At 31.6% G+C, this 21262-nt stretch overlaps 2 protein-coding genes across 7 annotated transcripts in view; one reads left to right on the top strand and one right to left on the bottom strand.

The window, feature by feature from the left end:
- LOC148621034 (protein SFI1 homolog) overlaps positions 1-6212 on the top strand; it is a 37745-nt gene extending 31533 nt beyond the window's left edge. For both annotated transcript variants that reach the window (XM_088575041.1, XM_088575039.1), the window contains 3 exons: positions 209-1018; positions 3604-3706; positions 4496-6212. In XM_088575041.1, the coding sequence (XP_088431167.1) occupies positions 209-1018; positions 3604-3706; positions 4496-4615 (1033 nt within the window). In that variant the 3' untranslated portion in view covers positions 4616-6212. The remainder of the gene's footprint in view (positions 1-208; positions 1019-3603; positions 3707-4495) is intronic.
- A 326-nt stretch (positions 6213-6538) lies between these two features.
- Positions 6539-21262, bottom strand: part of LOC148621035 (1-phosphatidylinositol 4,5-bisphosphate phosphodiesterase epsilon-1-like) — a 236868-nt gene continuing 222144 nt past the window's right edge. For all 5 annotated transcript variants that reach the window (XM_088575034.1, XM_088575035.1, XM_088575036.1 and 2 more), the window contains 14 exons: positions 20831-21021; positions 20327-20561; positions 19216-19340; positions 18311-18474; positions 16593-16748; positions 15887-15989; positions 15068-15264; positions 14082-14210; positions 13073-13267; positions 12740-12790; positions 12262-12405; positions 11350-11589; positions 10805-10919; positions 6539-9594 (listed from right to left, as the gene is read on the bottom strand). In XM_088575034.1, the coding sequence (XP_088431160.1) occupies positions 9485-9594; positions 10805-10919; positions 11350-11589; positions 12262-12405; positions 12740-12790; positions 13073-13267; positions 14082-14210; positions 15068-15264; positions 15887-15989; positions 16593-16748; positions 18311-18474; positions 19216-19340; positions 20327-20561; positions 20831-21021 (2155 nt within the window). In that variant the 3' untranslated portion in view covers positions 6539-9484. The remainder of the gene's footprint in view (positions 9595-10804; positions 10920-11349; positions 11590-12261; positions 12406-12739; positions 12791-13072; positions 13268-14081; positions 14211-15067; positions 15265-15886; positions 15990-16592; positions 16749-18310; positions 18475-19215; positions 19341-20326; positions 20562-20830; positions 21022-21262) is intronic.

Genomic DNA, 21262 nt, shown 5'->3' on the forward strand with positions numbered 1-21262 from the left:
ACTGTATGATCATCAGACTTTGATATGTTACTGTTTGTTCAAGAACATTCATATGCCATCAATTAAAAAAAAAAGAATAAAAGATTGAAAATTTAATACATAAAATTTAAATAATACAACTAACAGGCGTCTGTCATCTACATGTATAATGAATAATCTGCCATGTTAAAGGTTTCCTTGGTAAGCAAAGTATCTTTGTCTTTTACAGGCCAGAAGAAACAATTGACCATGAAAGAGTTCCTAAAGGTCACTACGGAGAAGGAGACCTGCCTGTACCATTAAATATTCCAGAAGAATCTCCGACTGATGTAACTGATTTAAATCAACCAAAAATTCTGTCAAACACTTTTACCATTGATTCTAATAAGGAAGAACAGTTATCAGAGCTTGGACGGGTAGATAATTTGACATCAGACTCTGAGAACAATGGTATGAGAAGTACTTTCCAAGTTCGGGGTTTCATTGAAAAACCGACTGTTATTGATAAGGGTGCTTCAGATGTAGAAAATGTGACACATCCTAGCGAAAAGTCATTGTCTTCCATAACTTCTGATGTAAAGAGTGATAACACATTTACAGTTCCTAAAAAGGGATACAAAACGTTTGAAAATAAGTTAATGACGCCTGCTGATTTTATGGGAACAAAAATGACAAGTACATTGACTAAAGATGCTGTAAAAGAATTGCCACATGTAGGGCTTTCCCCTCGCGATAGAATAGATGGATATTCTTCTATAAATAGTACTTTGAAATCGAAAGAAACCATGGACCTTTTGTCGTCTGCTAATGACTCAGCAAAGTTGAAGATAAGCAGTGGATTCTCAACTGGGAATTACTCTTCTAAATTCAAAGAAAGTGGTGGGTTTTTGAAGTCAGCGGATGACACTACTCCTAGGAGTGCTGACTCATATTTACCTATAAACTTTGACACTCCAAGAGCAGGGACTGCATTAGCCAGTCAGATTACTGATATAAGAAACAGACTGAAAGGATTCAATGATAAAAAGAAAAGATTAAGGTAATGCTGTTTTGAATATTTGCTTATTGAGAGATTGAGACCCAAAATTGGATTCTTTCATTTAATCAGTACATGATATAATTTATACATATCTTTTAACTAATAATTGTTTTTTTCTCTCTCTTTAATTCCATGTTCCCATAATAAAATAGAGATATAGAAAATATTAACATTAGATATGTAGGCATATCAACTGAGAATTTTGTTTTAAAAATTACTCCTGCCATTTAAAAATGTGTCCTTAAAGTTAAAACCAAGGATGTTCTGTGGTTAAATACTGCTGTTTATATTTGAAACCATATTTAATGAGTTTAATTTTTGTCTCTTAAATGGTCATAATTATGTCTCCCCTTATTGGTGGGGAGATGTATTATTTTTGGCCTGTTACACTTTTTTAAAGTGCAACTCCTCAGAAACTAATTTTCATCAAATTTCATGAAACTTTGTGGGTAGTTAGGTTGTATTATGTACAGTCAAACTTCACTCACTTGAACTCTGGTAATAAAAGGTTTGATAAACTGAAACCCTATCATTAATCAGTGTCATTTAGGTTAATTGCAGGTAATATTTAAGTCATAACTAATTAAGTAGTTATGATTGTAACATAGTACTGATTGAAGTTTGAGAATGTTCAGAAGACAGCATGATGAAAGCATCAAAGAAAATCTGATGAAAACAAATAATTGACTCAGGAACTCGAACTCTGAATGTTTTAAAAGGCAAACACAGCATTTTTAATGTCCACATAATCTTCAGAAAGCGAATAAAATAGATTCCCGAACGAACAAAACTTCGTAGGAAGTCAGCAATTTCTAACGATAAAGTCGAACTCGGAGTGGCAAGGAAAACAAATCCGGAAATAAACAAACTTCCATTTCTCGAACTCCCGATAACTCGAACATATTTCAATGGTCCTTTGGAGTTCAAGCTACCGAGATTTGACTGTAGTTTTGCATTTTACCAGGAATTTATGATGCATTTAATTTTGTTGGATTTATACTCCTTTGAACTTTGGAGCAGAGGAGCCATACATTTTTGCAGGCAAAAACAAACTGATTAAAAGTTACGCAGTCTCATATGAGAACAAGGTTTTTGTACCTTTTTTTAATGAACCAAAATATTGCATCTTTGCATCTTGTTTTCTGTGTGTTAAAATTTTATTTCATCTGTGAAACATTTGGAGTACGCAAATGCTGTGCTATTTTATGAAAATAGAAATATGTAACTAGCTGGAATTTTTATTAACTGGTAAATTTTTCAGAAATTTACCAGAGTTACCTTTCCTTTTCCACATAACTGCAATTTTCAATGTCACAATATTATACTTTTACAGCTAGTTTAAATAGACCAGTTCCATTCCGAAGGAGGACACATTGGTATAATGTAGGGCAGAGTTCTACCTAGAGAGCTATTTAAATTACTCACTAGTCTATATAAATTAGTATTGAAATTTGAACTGGTCTTTTTCAGTTAGCTGTAAGATTTTTATTTGTTTACTTTCTAAGATATACATGTATCTACTGGTCTATATAATGTCATATGGACCAGTGGGAAATCAAATGGTTTGCCTCGTTTTCAAATTAAGAATGTGACGTTGTAGTTAGAAGTTGTGTATATATTCCTTTTTTCCACAGGAATGATTTGAAGTATAGAACATGAATAAAAAAGTATAATGTAGCAAATAGTTCATATACATGTACTTTTGGTTAATAGCAATATATGGACTGAAGCGTAGCCATATTGCTATTAACCGAAGTATATGAACTATTTGCTAAATATGCATGTACATGTATAATAAAAAACCCATTTTTCCAGTGCTCTTAATTAGAAATATTTTTGTGTTCACAGAGGAAAGTTAAAAGTGAACTTTCAGTCAATATCAGCGAAATCTTTATGTACAGTGAAACCAGTCTTAACCAAACCTTGAATAAACTGGAAACCTGTTGAAACCAGACACAGTCTAAATTTGATTCATAACCATTTTACTCCATATGAAACACCTCAATAGTACAAACCCTTAAGTCCAAGAGGGGTTTGTTTTGTTGTAAATCTCACTGGTCTAATTACTTTCAGGGTAACTGGAAAATTGGAATTCTAGGGGCCTGATGATAATGATTTCAACACATAGCATATCTTACTCTAAACAGAAAACCCTTATTGTATAAAACCACATTAAAAACTCCTTTACATTAAGGTGTACCTAATCATAAAATATCACCTGTCAGTTAATGGACTTCAGTATTAACAGAAAACCCCAATTATTTTTACCCAGTAGATAATAAATTTTTTTATAAACATATAATTGATTTTGTTATTAAACTGTCTGACTGTCTGTCTACATCTTCGCTTAGAACTCAAAATACTTAGAGGAATGTTGATTACAGGTATTTTTTAGTTCATTGAAGGAATCTACCTTTTCGCTTAGGTTGTTTTCTTTTTCCTTTTTTTTTTTTTTTATACAGTTATAGGTCTTTAAACACTAAAAGAAAGATACAGGTATATTATGTACTTATGTGTAGTAGTGATCTGTTAATATAACTTAATTAACATTTACTTCATGCTAATTTTCTTCCTTTTTTTTACAGAAAACTTCAAAAACAGCATGTGCATTTATCTGATTGGTTAGATAAAGAGGTCAAGCAGGGTGAAGAGGTTGATATTGATGTTATAAAAACAGAAATTACTGGGGTATGGAATCATCCTTTATGTGGGAATATAAATAGGAGCTGTGTTTACTTATACTGAATCTCTGTATTTTCTATGAATTTTGTCTGCAAATTACTGTCTATGGATTGAGAATATCTCTGTAGTATTATGTTAAATTTTCACAGTTCAGGATTTTAAGGATCATTTCCATAGAATAGGATATAAAATATGGATTGTCATCAAGTAGTTTAAACATGTCTGATATACCAATCTAAAACTTTTACATGTTATAATTGTTAAAATAAAGTCTCTACGCTATTAATTGGTTATTTTACCATATTTTAAATAAAGGTGACAACTTTCAACATATTCTTATTAGTCCTTTCTATTCATAATGTACTGTGTTTTCTGTCATTATGATAGTATAGCTATTTGAAACATGATATGCTGTGCACTATTAGTCTTGAAGTCCATTATATAGTATGATGTAAAGTTCAAGTTAGGATAAAAACTCTATTGATTGAACTCTGTGAAATTTTTATAGTTGGAAACTTGTTTAAACTGATATTTAAAAAAAAATCATTTAATGGTATGTTAGGTTCTGTTAAATGCTATTGTAAACAAATATTGTTATTGCATTATTGAATAAAATCCTACTTCACTACATGTATTAATGAATTTTATAATTTAGAAGGTTAATTTTTGCCATTACATCTTAAAAAATTACATTTTTCGATCATGAAAAAATACAGTTATTAGAACTGTAAATAAAATGATTTCTCAAAATATTTTGCACCAATCAGAACCAGATAAATTAATTATTTTTTTCAGATTGAGGAAGATATGAGAAAATTAAATCAAGAAATTGATGTAGAAAAACCAATGTGTGCTAAACTTGTGTCGGAAGTCCAAGTGTTAGTGAAACTTCTACAGGGGAGTGAGACGAGCTGATATTAAGTTATAGGGAACTGTAACTGATAGCCAAGTTAGAGTGAGGTTTCTGCAGGGGAGTGTGACAAGCTGATATCAAGTTATAATGAAATGAAACTGATAGCCAAGCTAGAGTGAGGTTTCTGCAGGGGAGTGAGAAAGGCTGAAATCAAATTCTTTAGAAGTTTCTGTATGAGGAAGTGAAACTAGCTGATTTCATTACATTTGGAGTGAAGCCTCTGGAAGGAACTAACACCAGCTGAATGTCAAGTTGGTTTGTTGTGTCTGCAAGGGTGGGTAGACAAACAGGCTTTAGCATTTTTTGAAAAGCATTAAACTTCATTTACAAGCATTTTTTTTCATAATGCTGTAAAAACAAGACAAAATATAACAAAATATGATATTGCTAAAACAGCATTTCTGTCTTGCCCCTGTTTGATTGTATTCATACCCACTTGCAGTAATAATGGAGCAATAATAAGGTCAGTACATTGTCATAAATGTTGTTAACTCCGAAATTGTTGCACAAGTCTTTATTGTAATAATGATTATTGTATTGTGGATGTCAGATTGTTTTGTTTTTTGTGAAATTGAGAATACTGCTTATCTTAAAGCTCCAACTATTCTAAATAGGAGTGGAATGTCAATGTGTAACTGGAGGAATATTTTCTGAATTTACTGTTTGTGTTGTAGATTTAATAAATCTCTATACTCTGTAGTCACATAGCTATTATTTGTTTAGGTTTTTCTTTATTATTTTATTTAATTGTTTTTTCATTTGTTTAATTTATTCTATATGTATTAGATCTGTTAAATTTATTTGTTTATTTAGGTAGTAAATACTCATATGATATTTATATAAAGTTTTGCATTTTCTAGTCTTAATTCTGATCAGTATATGAATTTCAAACTCTTGTCTTAATGAACCCATAGTGGTATACCACTGTCTGTCTGCCTGTCTGTTATTCATACAATAACTACAAGCACTTAAAGGGAATTTTACATTTTGTTGATAGAATATTTAATCTGGTGGTAAGAAACTTCCTTTTGTCATTTTCCCGTTATGTTACAGGCCTTTAGTCGTCAAAAATAAGGGGACATGAATATCATGTAACCACTAATTCCACTATATGTGCGAGTGTTTTTTTTGTTTTTGTTTTGTTTTTTTTTGAAAATGTATGTGTTATCTACTCAAGCTACCCAATTACAGAGAAATATTTGATGATATTTACTTCTCCATTTTGGACTAAGGAAATTCAGAAATGTGTCGAATCCCTATAATGAAATTTAGTTTTGTTATAGTGTACTGTAGTTCCTGTAAGCACGGAGAATTGACCAAAAAAATATGTTTGTTTTAATATTTACTACAAAGTGGATTTGATGGCCTAGGTATATATGTTTAATAGGTATGCTTTTAAGTTGTGTGTTTATGAAATGTTCTAAACCCATATTTGTCTGAAAATATATTGTCTAAAAAAATTTCAAATCTTCGTTAGCTATACCATCTATACCTCTGCTGTCTGTCATTACGTAACACATATTTTTATATATAATTATGAAATTGATCATTGATTTTGTTGTTTTATTATAAGTATGAAATAAAATGGCTAGAAAATAATCTGTTATAATCTGTTTATCTAAAGCCAACTAAAAATAATATGTTGTTATCTGCTTATCTAAAGCCAACTAAAAATAATGTCTTGATTCTCAGTTCTTTTTGAAGTTCAGACATGATTTCTTTCCACTTTTTAGCGAAATTCAGCTATTTCAAATCCAGATTTTACTGTTTCAATTCTTTTTTTTTATTGTATATTTTCTTCCGATTTTGCCAATTTCTGCTTTGTTTGTTGACCTCGTAATATCATCTCTGAAAGTTGTGACCTCTAGACCAAATGAACTCAATCCAGCAATACAATGCCTCACTTACTATGAAAGAAAATAAACTCACAAATAAATAAATTTTATTTTTGTTCCTTTGGAATGGTAAAAATAGTTATATAATTGTAAAAATCAACAAAAACATGACAATAACATCGATAAAATAATAACATTTTCAAAGCAAATTAAGAACAAGAATAGCTAACGCTAACAAATTATTTTGATTTATCCACAAATGCTGTAGTAAAATTAAAAAAAAAAAAAAAAAACCTTGACACAATTTAAACTCCACATAATATGCATTGAATTGATAAAAAAAACAACACATGCCTTTCAAGTGTAACTTAATTTATCAGTGTAGCTTTGCCTATCATGTGTAGCCAATGTCACATTCAACTAAGAATTAAATGTTTCATTATTATGCCTTCACATGTCTTTACTTCAATTAGAAATTTTACAATTATCTCCCTTTATATAAAGAAAGAGTACTGTGATAAGCGATATCACACTTTAATTTTCCTTTTAAACATTTGACTTAAGTGAGCCACAACTGCGTCTTCCCTTGTAATCAACCACTGAAAAAGATTTGCATTTTGAGTTGAAGCTCTTCTTGAGGTTAAATCTATTTTTTTTAAATTGTTATATGAATGCTTAGAATTTAACTTCCAAATTATGTCCCATGTAAATACCTACTGATTGGCACAATGAGGAAAAAAAATGCTGGCAGTTCCAGTTTAAATTGAATGCACTGATTCATCACTGAAATGCAACCAATCATAATCATGATTACTCAGTATTATGATGCAAGTTTATCTTAATCATGATTACCCAGTTAAAAAAAATAATATTCATTAAAGCTTACTGAAAAAGCAATGTATATATCTACATTTACATTTTTCTTTTCTCTGATCAAAATCATTGAAAATTAATTGCAAAAAGACAACCACTTCAATCTACCGGTAATTAAGTAATCACAGACAACTAGCCATTGAAAGCGCTTCAAATCATGATTTAACACATTAGGCAAATGCTCTCACTAGAAACTCACATGATTTTAAATAATCTTAAAACATATCTACAGATTTATGAAATTAATTTGTTTATTACATATTTTTTAATGAGAAATTTGTGTCAAAATTCATTTAAATAATGTGAATTTCATGTGAACACCTACCTGTGTACTTTATAATTACATGACCAAATAAAGTGTATAATAGATAATAATTTTATGAATTGTTTTTAAATATATGTACACATATTTATACACATCCTGAAATTACAAAACACTTACTTTCATATGGGCATTCTAAAATTACATGTTACAAATGTAGATAATACACATTCATACTGATCAAATATACATTTGTTTTCCATATAATGTACTTCTAGAACTAGTTAAAACACATATTTAATCTCAAGACAAAACAATTCTGGAAGGGAATGCACAATCACCCGTAGAATAGAATACACATTCAGTCTTACTTGGAATTGACATCTAAAAATGGGAATAGCTTCTACCTTGCATACATCAAATGGCAATCTAACTGTAAATTCAGACAATTTTACAGGGAGTCTTCATGGGATATAGGGTCATTGTAAAATACTGAACAGAAATGCTTCGGATACAGAACTTGCCAGAAATTGTTACTGAATTCAAATCAATAAATATATAGCAATAATTTCTGAATAAAAAATATTAATGCTAACAAAGTCAACATGAAAAATTTTGTACTGTTAACTTCACAATTGAATTCTATGAGTTATTTACCTTTCCATTCATGGCATTGCAAGAATATACAAGGGATATAAGTCAGCATCTTTAAAACATTTTTTAACAAGGAAATTAACTCCATATAAAAATGTCCATGTAATTTTAAATTGAACATGAAAAGTTTATCTCATATTAAGATTTGTTATCGCTCAAACTTCATTTTTTGTATTGCATTTATAGATAGACACAAAATTATGAATTCAATGGCAAACTATGCAATATTTGTAATAAAATTATAATGCAATAGATATGCAATAAATATAACATGACTCAATAATGAGATAGAAGTATCTAGCAGATATGCTATAAAATTGAGATCTTTTTGTGATATCAATAAAGCATGGTGTGATTGTACAACTACATAAGAGTTTTACAGGCTCATACCAAGGTCATTTAAGAGGGGGTTAAAATGTACATAGTCTAGGTATTTATTACCTGTTGTAGTCTTTGTTTGAATTGAAGTTTGGCTCCAACATGGCCTTATGGGTTTTAAGGAGGTAGACCTACGGTAAGGGACACAACTCTTGAAATCAGTGATATGTTTGTATCATATTCAATTTCACCAAAGCTTATCAAGCTTTCATTTGAAACAGAATGAAATCAATCCAAGTTACTTGGATGCTTACATGAGATCGATGTAAAATGCTAAAATGTTCCAATGATTTGTAAGAGTTGTGTCCCTCACCCTATTTCTACCTCCTTAACAGGTTTTGAAAGCACAACTGCCCCCCTTCTTGTTGTAAACAGACCAGGTTTTGTAGCAACACATTTTACTGTTAGAGGAAATACTATCATAGTATAAGAAAATGTGTAGTTCTTATAGCCTCATTTTCAAGCTTGTCTCATTAGGTATACAACTTAAATAAAAAATTTTTATAGAAGTGTTATTTTTACACAATAACAACTTTATTGGATGTTCTAGAAATCACCTTCCACTTGATATTACTTTTATTAAATGTGTCAAATTTAGAGTGCTGCCGTAAATCAGGTTTACCACCATTTCTGCTGGAAACTTGTGAAATAACTGAGATTACAAAGAACTATAGTGGTGGTCAATAACGCTCTAATGGAGTAATGCTTCAGGTTCCTGTTGCACATTTCTTTAAAGAGTTCATATTCCATGGTTTTTCTTATAAAAAAATACTGGATCTACTCTTGTGCTGGCTGTTAATGTGGGTCTTATTTATAAAAAAGAAATAATGTCATCAATTGTCTCTATAGACACATGGTGTACTAGTGTGCTACTTGGACAGTTTATGAGATAGTTTGGCTGAAAGTCTCTTCAGTGTGGAGCTGGACTGAGAAGACGGACTACCTTGCCAGGCTGATGATGTTGCTGGTAGTTTGGCACCTATAAAAAAGAAAAGAACATATGCCGAAGGAGTTTTTTTTTCAAAATAATTACAAATATCATGTATATCAACCTCTGGAAGACCTCAAAACTTTCTAGAAATATAAGTAAATCTAATATGACATGCTTTAAAGCTCTTTAGACCACAGCCATGGTAAAAAAGGGATTAACACATGACAAACATTTTGTGCAACACATAGGCTGCGTCTATTCAAAATATGAAGTAACTAGTCCTGTTAGAAATGAAATAAATCATGGAAACTCCATTTTATCATTGTTTTACCACAGGCTGGCCATTTATGTAGTTATTAAACCCCTTGCTATCGCTCAGGGTAAAACAAAGCGAAATAAATGCCCAGACAGTGGTAAAACAATGTTAAAATAGAGTTTCCATGATTTATAATTTAATTGCACACTTCTGTTAGGCTTAACTAAAACAGGGAATACCATTGTTCTGCTTTGCACAAATCAGTTCACAAAAATTGTCAACATTTCAGAGTTGTTTTTACATAAGGTCAATAGCCAAATCATGGAAGATTTTTAAAATTTTACAGGTGACAGATAGGATAAGATTTATAATTTAAGAATAAAAAATGCTTGTAGAGCTGACATGTATATATTGACAACAAAAAGTTGCATACCTTGTGCCTTCACTCATACAGGAAGTTGATGTCGAACAACACCCAAAATTGCTTACAATCCACGCCCCATCTATATAAAGCAGCAAGCCAAATTTGAAACCAATACTTACATAAGGAACATAGATTTTTTGTGATGAAAATTTTCTCTATGATTCCATAAAAAAAAGGGCAAATTCCCAGGGAATAGGAAGTTGAAATCGTACAGTGCCCTAAATAACTTACAACATATGCACCTTCTATTTAAAATCACACCATATCTAAAATCAATCCATCCTTTAGGAGCAGTGATAATAGCAACACAATTAGGACAGAAAGAGGGATGGACAAGGTGATTCCAAAATACCACAAACTCATTGAGACTGATGATTATGTTCTATATTTTGCAGGACAATTTTTTTTCAATAAAAACAAGACCGAAACTGAAGGTGCATATTGAAATAAAAATATGTCATTCCAGTATACTACTGTTAAATAGTTTTTTTCATGGTGTACTAAACATGACTATATAAATTCATGAATGTAGAACTACACAAATTTTCATATTATAATCAGACACGTCTGTGACTTACTAGTTTCTGTTTTATCTGGTGACGGTGCTTTGGTGGATTTCTTCTTGGGTTGTACTTTACTAGTCCCTCCCTTTGATGGTCCATTTTTAGAGGAACCTTTCTTCTTTCTCTCAATCTGTAACAAAAAGCACATCCTACTACCCTTTCCTATTTTTATGTTGGTTTACGGTTTTGTTTGTGTTTGGCATATCATGGTGTATGTCTATCCATCTATCCATCCGTTCATACATATCAATTCATATGATAATCCAAAAACATTATAAGGGAATTTGATTATTTTTTAGTTCAATGTTTTTTTTCTAAATAGAAGCAGCCCCTTCTTGTTTTTGTTATAGTCTTCCATTTTTTTGTTCCAGTCATTGAACTTTTATGACCTGTATTATTATACACAAAGTATATTACCTCCTGTTTATTCATAAATGGGACAACCACTAACTAAAATTGAATTCAAGAGAGACCTTTACATTGATTTTCATGACATGATGTAAATACATTGTTTGTACCTTGGACATGAATATCATATCATAAAAAGTAAAAATACATACCTGTATGATTTCTTGTTCTGCGGTATTCTTGTCCATAATGACAAACTTTCCATTTGTTTTCCACTCTCTCTGAGCAAGGTAGACATTATCGTCATCTTCCAGTATCCGTTTTTCTGGTTGTTCCGTGCTGTGACGTCTAGCGTGAGGACTCTGTGTTTCACCACCAGAACATTCTACTTCTTCAACCAGAACAAATTTTCTTAAGTTCTCAGGGTCAGACCTATGGGCTTTCATCATAGCCTAGAAATAATAAAATTGATACATCGTCAGATCTATGGGTTTCATCATTGCGCGCGTATGCCCCATACGCCAGTCCTTGGATCCGCGTCTGACATATAATTGCATTATGATGATTTTCTGATATTTAGTAGATGTTGTTTCAGATCATATATAATGCATAGAAGTTTTGAATGGACAAAGCACATTAAGTTTTTCTTGTTCCATGTCCAATATATTTCTCTAGAAATTCCTTATAATGTAGACTCCACTTTCAACTAAAAAATGATTGTAAAACATGTTACCTTATCAAAGTAAATCCCAATTTTTGGACCAGATTGATTTTTTTTCTAGGCAGTCAAGGTTTTTTTAATCAAGATTTCCTGAACATCAATTTCAACTTTTAAAACTACATTGCTTAACTAAACACATATTCCTCACAATTCTGACAATTTCTCTTGAAGTGACATTTATTACATTGTATTTTGAAGGGGTCAGAAGCTCCATTTGTAGACAACAAAGACATCTTCCAATACCAACCCTTACCCTAGTATTTTTGTAGGATTAAGATCATTTCAAATTTTCTACTTGTGTTATAATACTCTCAGCTGTAACAGAAATGAGCTTGTATAAATTTCATATCTGAATAATGACATGCGGAGCTGTACTGGAGATAGGACATTGTAAATTTCCTACCTGGGTTATGATATCCTGAGCTGTACTGGAGATGGGAGCTTTGAAGATGGTATAAGGTTGATCTGGAGCTACATTGTATACACAGACAATAAAGACTTGTTCTATACTCTCCCAGTCTGCAGCATCATTCTCACATTTAATTCTCTGTAATAAAATAATAGTTTCATTAATAGAATTTTATTTTGGAGCTTGAAGAATTGAAAATTCTTATTAAAAATTGTCATATAAGAAAATAAATTTTCAGGTATATCTTACCTTGCAAACTGAATATTCTATTTAAAATAATATAAAGGCAAGATGACTTAACTAAAAGAAATGTCAGGAATTAAAATTTCTTTTGATATAAAATAATTATTTTGTCATGAAAATATGGTTGCTACCATCCTGTTATCTTTTGTAACTTGAATTGCAAATTTATTCAAAGAAATGCTTATATGAAATGCCATCATTTATTAATGTAAGTAATTCATATACTAACCTGTCTCTCCCTAGAAAGCATAGTGCTGACCCAGGCTCTACTGCTAGGATCCTGTCAAAATCAAGAGAAGTGTTTAATAAGGGCATACCAGTTTTACTTCCTCTCAATGCACAGTCTCATACACAGAGGATTCATAAACTAGCACCATCTTCTATATTAAACTCCGACTTTTTCTTATTATAAAATATATAGAGTAGACAAATTGTCTTCAATGCTTTTACCTAAATATTAGAACTTTAACAGAAACACTGATACTGGTATTACTGAATTGCCTGGGTAAAAAAAAATTCAAACTAATGAAAATAATTCTACATAACAGACGGACAGACTTACATCACTGACTTTTCTGAGTATAAACTTTCCAGCTCCTGTCCATCTATTCTGAGCCTGTAGAACTTTTTCTGTCATGTCCAGTATCCTCTGTTCACTTGCCCGTTCCTGCTCCCTTTTCTCCCACCCACTCTGTACATCCTCAACCAATACATAGTTTGTGATGATATCATCAACTTTTCCTGCTTTACTTAAGGCCTGCATTAAAAGTTGAAAACATCAAAGTAATAATATATCAGGAACTTAAGTTATTGATCAGGTTAAAAATCACCATCCTATTCACTGGAAAATTAGTCATATAAGGATAAAATAAGTTTAAAAGAAATACGTAAAGTTCTGTATTTAGATAAAAACTTGATTGTACACTGAGTAAGTTTGGTGTACAAAAGGTCATGAAACACATCTGACTGACTAAAGCTTCAGCTAAGAAAAGCCTTGAGAAGGCCCACAAAAAAATAAAAAATGAGTTAACTCATTGCGTCAGATTTTTTGATGTTTATCATACCATTTCATAATGCACAAGAAACTTTGTTCTAAAAGTCACTCAATCATTTAGAATCACACACATTTAAAGTTTATTACTTAAGTACAGCTATGCCTTAAAACCAGGTAGAAGCTTATAATAAGCGATTCATGCATTTCTTAATTCCAAAATATTTTTAGAATGGAAATCCTTCGGTAGGCCTCATAAAAACTGCATTCCTCAATAAGAGTGCAAATGAAAGTTGGTCACTGGAGATGCTTAAGATTTGGTTGTGTTCTACATAAAAAAAAGTACTGGAAAAATTCAAATTTTTAAACTATTACCAGTCAGAAAATATTTCCCAATATATAGCAGATCCAAGGAAATGAACTAGTAAGAGTTTCTGTTAGGGTGTAACAAATGAATCTGAACAGTTTCTTCAATCATCTTGAGACATGATGAATCAACCCTTGCCTGGTTTTCAAACAGACCCATACTTAATTGAGAAGTACAGATATTAATACTAAGTGAGATGAACACTGAACTTACCTGAGCTATTGCATCATACACTGATGTGTCCTGTGTGACCTTGAGAATGACATATTCATCAGGGTCATTAACTCCATAAACACTGATGAAAAACATCCTCCTCTTCCTGGCTCCTAAAGGTGCCAGTAACTAAAATATAAATTAGTTCTATCATAGCATACTGTGAAAAAATCAATATTAACATGATGTCACAGTATCCACAAGTTATTCACCAATATTTAGCACAAGTTCAATGATACTGTGAAAGTACTTCATTTATGGGTATTGATTTCGTGATGACAAAATTTTGTTGGTTGGTTAAATTCTTATTCATGGACTTCATAAGAACATTAAACTTTTTAATTGAAATTTTGCATTTCTTTGGTAATTTGAATTTGTAGTAAGTCTGTTGAACAATGAAAACCATAAATAGTATTGTGAAAGTACTTAAATTCGTAGATACCAATTCTTGTGGATAACGGAAGAAACACAAGTTCGTGGATACTTGAATTTGTGGTTTCGTTGGAAACTAAACTTCGTGGTTTGGCCTACCCATGAAAACCACGAAAACTGGTACCCCACGAACAATAGTACTTTAACAGTAATACCCAACAAAGGAAAGATCTTTTAATAAACGCAATTGTCTTCCCTTTCACAGAGATTAAATTGCAAAAATAAATGTATAGCACATATATAAAGTAAAAATGCTACAACTTGAAGAGTTGCCAAGGAAAAAAAACAAGATTTTTCTATATCACTATGGCAAATTGAATTAAAATTTCATTGTGTGCACTGAAAATAAAAATTTTAAGGGCAGATAACTCTCGTTCTATTGAAAAATTTGTGAACAAATCCAAAGATGCAAAGATCAAATAATGGTCTTTTCATATAGAGAAAGCATTCTTGAGTGAAATTATTTTGTAAGATTGGTGTGTTTTTGACATGCATGTTTCTATTTTTTTTATTATGCCTTTTTTTTCACAGAAATTGACACATTATACACTTACATCTTTTCCACTCTCAGAACTGTCTTTAATTTTGGCGAATGATCTCCGTTTTGAAACTGTTGAGCTGTCTATGGTATCAGTGTGTTCCTCAGCACTACACATATCTAGTGATTCTTCCTCATGTTTTGAGTAAATAAATAGTGTGGCTAGTTCTAGAGGCTGGTTACTGGCATTCCTTAGTCTTACATGTCTATAGCCTGGTAAAAGAGAGTAGTTATAACCAAATAAAGTCAGTCAAACATGGAAGTTAGAAGAGAAAGGTATTTTTCTGTTTTCAATGGCAGAGGAACTGGTTGACTGAAAGGGGAGTGACAAACTAAGAGCAGTCACCTCATACCTGTTAACCTTTGGAACAGTTTATGTGTGAGATTCTCCCCCATTCTCCCCCTAATGTGAGAGGATAAACAGTTTACTGTCTCCTGAAGAGGTTTATCACCTAAATATTCAGAATATATTTTTTACTTGTATAACATTACAAGACTATTTATTTTAAGAACTGTGAAGAACTTTGAACCTGGACAATCTGGACAGTTAACCAAAAGTAATTAGTTATATAGGGAGAAACTTAAATTAAAAATTACAATTATAATACTTGTATTTTCAATCCACCATAACAAAATCTTTTGCATTGTGGAAATAATTTCCAAAAGCCTACATCAAAATGATATGACTGGCTCCAAAGAAGTACATTGTAAAATTAATTGTTTTTACACCTAACTACAACATAGATTGTTTTATTATCTGAAAAGATGAAATTTGTTTTGTTTTGTTTACTGAAAGGAATTTAAAAAAAAATCATATTTGATCTTGAAAGCTTACCTGGTCTAAGACACTTGAGTGGTATAATTCTCTGAGACAGGATATGGTTAGTACTGGCATCTATACACACAAATCTGATGAAAGCCAAGTCATGGAACATCACCTGTAAAGTTAACAAGGCAGCATGTTACACATTCACATTTGTAGAAATTTGTTTTACAGAATATTATTTAAATTATTTTATTCTTAAAAAAGCTAAAATTTTCAATTTTCCCATCTCAACCCAAAACCAAAGCTGTGTTTTTTCTTTATTTCATTTCTTTAAATATAAAATTCATATTCAACCATAAAAATTAGCAATAATTAAAAAAAAAAAAAATAGTGATGTAACATTGTAACTTGCACTAACCAATAAAAATCAGGCATTAATGAACCATTAAGTGATACCCTGCCACATAATGGTGAAAAAAGGGGGATGGCTAAATGTTCAAAATAGCCAAACTTGAAACTTCATTTCAGATTTTGCTGGAAATATAACTAAATCTATATATTATGATAAATAAATTGCACAAAGATTAAAAAAAATTTTGTGCATCTGTTCTCAAGTTATCATATAGAAACGGTCCAGACTGGAAAACAGTTGGACACTCAACTTTTTGGAGGGTGTCACATAATACCTGGACCTGTGGTGAGGCATAAAAACAACATTAGAGATCAACATCACTGCAACTCAGTTTCTAAAAGAGTGTTGCCATTTCTAACTTACCTGAAATGTGAAGGTATCATTCCAGATGGGGTTGAGCGAGTTACGTGAGACAACATTTGTTTTATGTTTAGCACAGTCGACAGGTATGCCAATGATCTCTACTTCTACATATGTACTGGCTGTGTGAGTGTTACTGACATACTGTCCTGATATTACCTAAAACAATAAATTAGTTGACTAACTAAGATAAACTTTAAAGAAATTCACCAAAAAGATCAAAACTGAAGTGTTCAGTATAGTACTTTCTTAAAATAATGAAGAAGGTACGACAACTTAGCAGGCTAAACAACAGCTCATGACAAATGTTAGATTTGAGTGATGGAATGTTGTTAGTGAATTTCAGTCGGCCTATTTTTTCGTGCAGAAGTTGATTCACTTTACATTTGATTTTAAATAACAAATATTTCTGTGAGAGTACTATTGTTTGTGGGGTACCTATTTTCATGATTTTCATGGGTAGGTCAAACCATGAAAATTTGGTTCCCAACAAAAAGTAGAATCACATTGTTATGTATACTAAAGACCATGAATTCAAGAATCCACAAACTTGTGGTTCTTTCCTAAGTCACGAAAAATTGGTATCCACAAATCAAAGTACCGGTACTTTTACAGCAGTACAGATTAATTTATTAGATTTATAAACAATTTTACGTTGTTTTCTTATGAATGTTGTATATAATGAAATAGTTTTGACTGTTTATAGTATAAAATGGTTTAAAAATTTGTCCTTTACTCTTCTATTCTTTAAACCGTGATATCCTTGAGACTTTTATATTTTCACAGTTAGACCTATATGGTGAAATTTAAACTGCTGTTAATATTTTCCTTGAAGAAGTTCTAATACAATCTAGGGAATGTACACAAATTTAAAGCATTGCGAAAGTAATTGATTGCAGAAATCATGAAAAAAAAAGGTCCCAAAATTTCCTGGTTTCCATGGTTAAAGTTTCAAAATTCTGGCAAAATATCAACTAATATTACTAACTTTCATTTTAAACATTATCAGACATTCTGAAGGGCTTGCAGTCAAAATAATACCAAGTATAGCATTTATTGTTCCTACTTCTTAGAAGCCTGATTCTTAGATGGAACTGTACTAAAGACGAAAAACTGGCAGCTAGCCATTACAGTTGAAATATGGTTTTGAATGATTCTCATTGGTCAATACAAAATATCTTAGCCTACAGCTTTTCAGTATAGTCCTCAAGGAAATGTCTCACTATTATGCACAATGACATCAGGCTTATACTCCATATAATCCAAATTTTGAAAAGCCAAATATTTGTTGCTTGTTGTTTCTGCATACTGTGAAAATACTATTGCTCATGGGGTATTAATTTTCTTGGTTTGGACAACCCAGGTTCCCAACTTATAAGAGATTCCTATTGATGTGTATATTGTAAACTTCAAAACCACAAATTCAAGAATCCACGAACTTGTGTTTCTTTCCTGATCCACAAAAATTGGTATCCATGAATTAAAGCAATTTCACAGTACTTGATTTTTTCTAAACTCCAAATTGTAATTAGAGACAAAATTTTAGACCCTCATTTTAAATATAGGAGAAAAATACTGTATTCTTTGGTGTTCTAGTGTTTTGAAGTGTCATAAGAGGCCTGCGACAACTTGGGCAACCCTTGTATCCTCTTACATATATTTTAAAACAACCTGCTTATCAGATATGCCCTGCATTTTGCAAATGTAAAATTACGACTTACTCTAAGTGTCAAAAGTGTCGCATGGAGACCATCAAACTCCTTATCCCATGGATTAAAATGATTATACATCATGTGACTTTTATCCCACATTACTGCTGGTTTCAATACATAACCACTTCTTCCATTCTGTTCAAACATGGCTGTGTTCAGGGCCATTGCTCTATCTGTAAAGACAAATGAAACTATTTAGAAAACTCAAGAAACAAGATTTGTCTTTGAAAAGATATTTTCAGCCTGCACAAAAAGCAATTACAGTTTTTCTTCCACAAAACTGTATGTCTCCCCCTGTTCAAAATTTCTGAGGGGTATAGCTCCCACTAAATTCAGTGGATCATAAATCTTTGGAAATAAGTACAACACTACATACCACATACCTACAAAGTTTCATGAAATTTAGTGCAATGATTTTGGAGGATTTGTGCTTACAAAAGTGTGAGGAACACACAGACAGACAGTCAGGGTAAAAACAAGATGACTCCCAATCAAAGTTGGGGGAAACATAATGATATATACCTAGTAAACGGATACATCTTCAATTGTATCATTATGTTGTTAAAATGTATACCACAGCCTACTGAGTTGCATTCATAAGGTAAGATAAGCAGACGGACAGACAGACAACTAATAATTTATAAAGGGGAAGGGGGGTGTTAAATATGCATTTAAGCATTTCCATTTCCATACTTCAATTATGTTGAAGACCTTACCTTCAAATGAAAGACATTTCTGTTTATGCTGAAATAAACACCCATGAGCTCAATTTTAGGAATATGTTAACAACAATACATTACCAATGTGCCAAATCAAAACTCATTGAGTTTTTTCTTATCTTCTGCTTAAGATTATCATAAATAACAATTATTTATTTTACTGAATCAACTTTTTTTTGACATTTTCTTGCTTACCTTCTGTTTGGTAATTCAGAGCCACCATCTGTAGACCAAAGGCCCAGAATATGACAGGATTGAAGTTAGATGAATCTATCCTCATACCAGAGGGGTAAGTTCTCATCAACTGCTTCTCTGTGTGAGTGGAAAATGGTTAAGGAAAAATACCATTTGTGCAAGCATTTATTTAATACATATAATAACAAAAAAATTTTTTTAATGGGTTCAATTTCACATAATCACTCATTTTTTAAGAGTTCTTTGTTCAAAAATTTGTCTCCTTTCAAATGAATTCAAATAAGAGGTGTCATATTACCCACAACAAAATTGAAACAGGCTACACAATTTATTATGTACATATTCATTGTTTACATGGCAATAAAGTAGGGTATCACAACACAATGTATCCAAATTCATTGTTTACATGGCAATAAAGTAGGGTATCACAACACAATGTATCCAAATTCATTGTTTACATGGCAATAATGTAGGGTATCACAACACAATGTATCCAAATTCATTGTTTACATGGCAATAAAGTAGGGTATCACAACACAATGTATCCAAATTCATTGTTTACATGGCAATAAAGTAGGGTATCACAACACAATGTATCCAAATTCATTGTTTACATGGCAATAAAGTAGGGTATCACAACACAATGTATCCAAATTCATTGTTTACATGGCAATAAAGTAGGGTATCACAACACAATGTATCCAAATGTTTGCAGATATTTCTATTGCAGGAAAGCATTTAATGCCAAAATAATTGCATGTGAAAAGTAATGATTTTTTTGTAGGAACATTTCAACCAATTTCCATAATCTGGTAGAATGCTTATCAATTTGTTATTAAAAATGTGCAAAATGACATAGAACATGCAAAGGCACTAAAAATGACAGCCTTATTATGAATAGTTTCACATCGTTTATTTTGGCACCTTTGACAGCTTGCTTTATGATATGGGTTTTGCCCATCATTTAAGACCATTTTGTGAGCTGAAGAAGTTTAATTGTTTGTGGCTTGGCATTTGGTGGATGACTGACTCATTGGCAATCATACCACATCTCCTATTTTTATACAATTAGTATATTTTGATAAAAAATATTGTAGTTATGAAAGGATATTTGATAACTCCTATTGGACTCCTTCTACACAGCTGTCGAGCTTTGTTCTCATTGAGGGAGGAGACTTGGTAGCAGGATGGTACATTGTCTGGTCGTCTTTGTCGTACAATATTGGATGCCATGGCTACATCACTTTTGTCCGACATGATGGTGGGTGTACTAGGGTTACTGCCAAGGATTCCGCCACGTCTAATTCCTTTCTTCTTCAGTGATGTGTTGGGACTAATGGTTAAACCTAAAATAATAAAAAAGGGAGATAATAATGAATGCAATAAAAACAATATGTTTTCCAACTTTGGCGAAACTTGACAATGTGGAAATTCAATAATATTGCTTTAAAATTTGTTTTATGTTAACCCTACAAAAAAGAAATTTTTCTTGTTCTGAAAGTTTTTTCCCCAAGAAATTCAAGCAGGCAAATAACAAATCTGCAGTTGATTAAAATGAATCCCTACTTAACATATGTAACTTGGTTCATTTAACATCTATCAGAATTTAAAATACCTCGAAATTTGATTGCCTGGAAGTAAACAACAAGATCAGACAACTCTTTAGCTATCTGACTGGTTTTCTTCTGTTTGGATTTACTGGGGGTCTTCAGGTCATGAGAGTCATCATCAAACTGCCAATCACCAAGCTCAGATTGTACCCTTGACCCACGACCTGTTCTTTCACTGAATGAACCAGATGATGTTCTGAAAGTATTATGAAATTTGTAAATGACCATAACAATTCATTTCTTTATGTATACTTTATTTCTAATAACCATGAGATAACAATTGTATACAAATAAACAAATCAGTCAGTGCATAATGAATGGTACGATATAATGGTAAACATACAGGCATGATTCAAACAAGGAATAAACAGTGTAAGAGTAAAGCAAAGACATGTATGATAAATACAGGTATAGTCTGTTACTTAAGGGAATTCACA

This window comes from Perna viridis, chromosome 3, assembly GCF_037379345.1.
Source record: "Perna viridis isolate PV_CMFRI_1.1 ecotype Kerala chromosome 3, ASM3737934v1, whole genome shotgun sequence".
NCBI classification, from domain to species: Eukaryota; Metazoa; Mollusca; class Bivalvia; order Mytilida; family Mytilidae; genus Perna; species Perna viridis.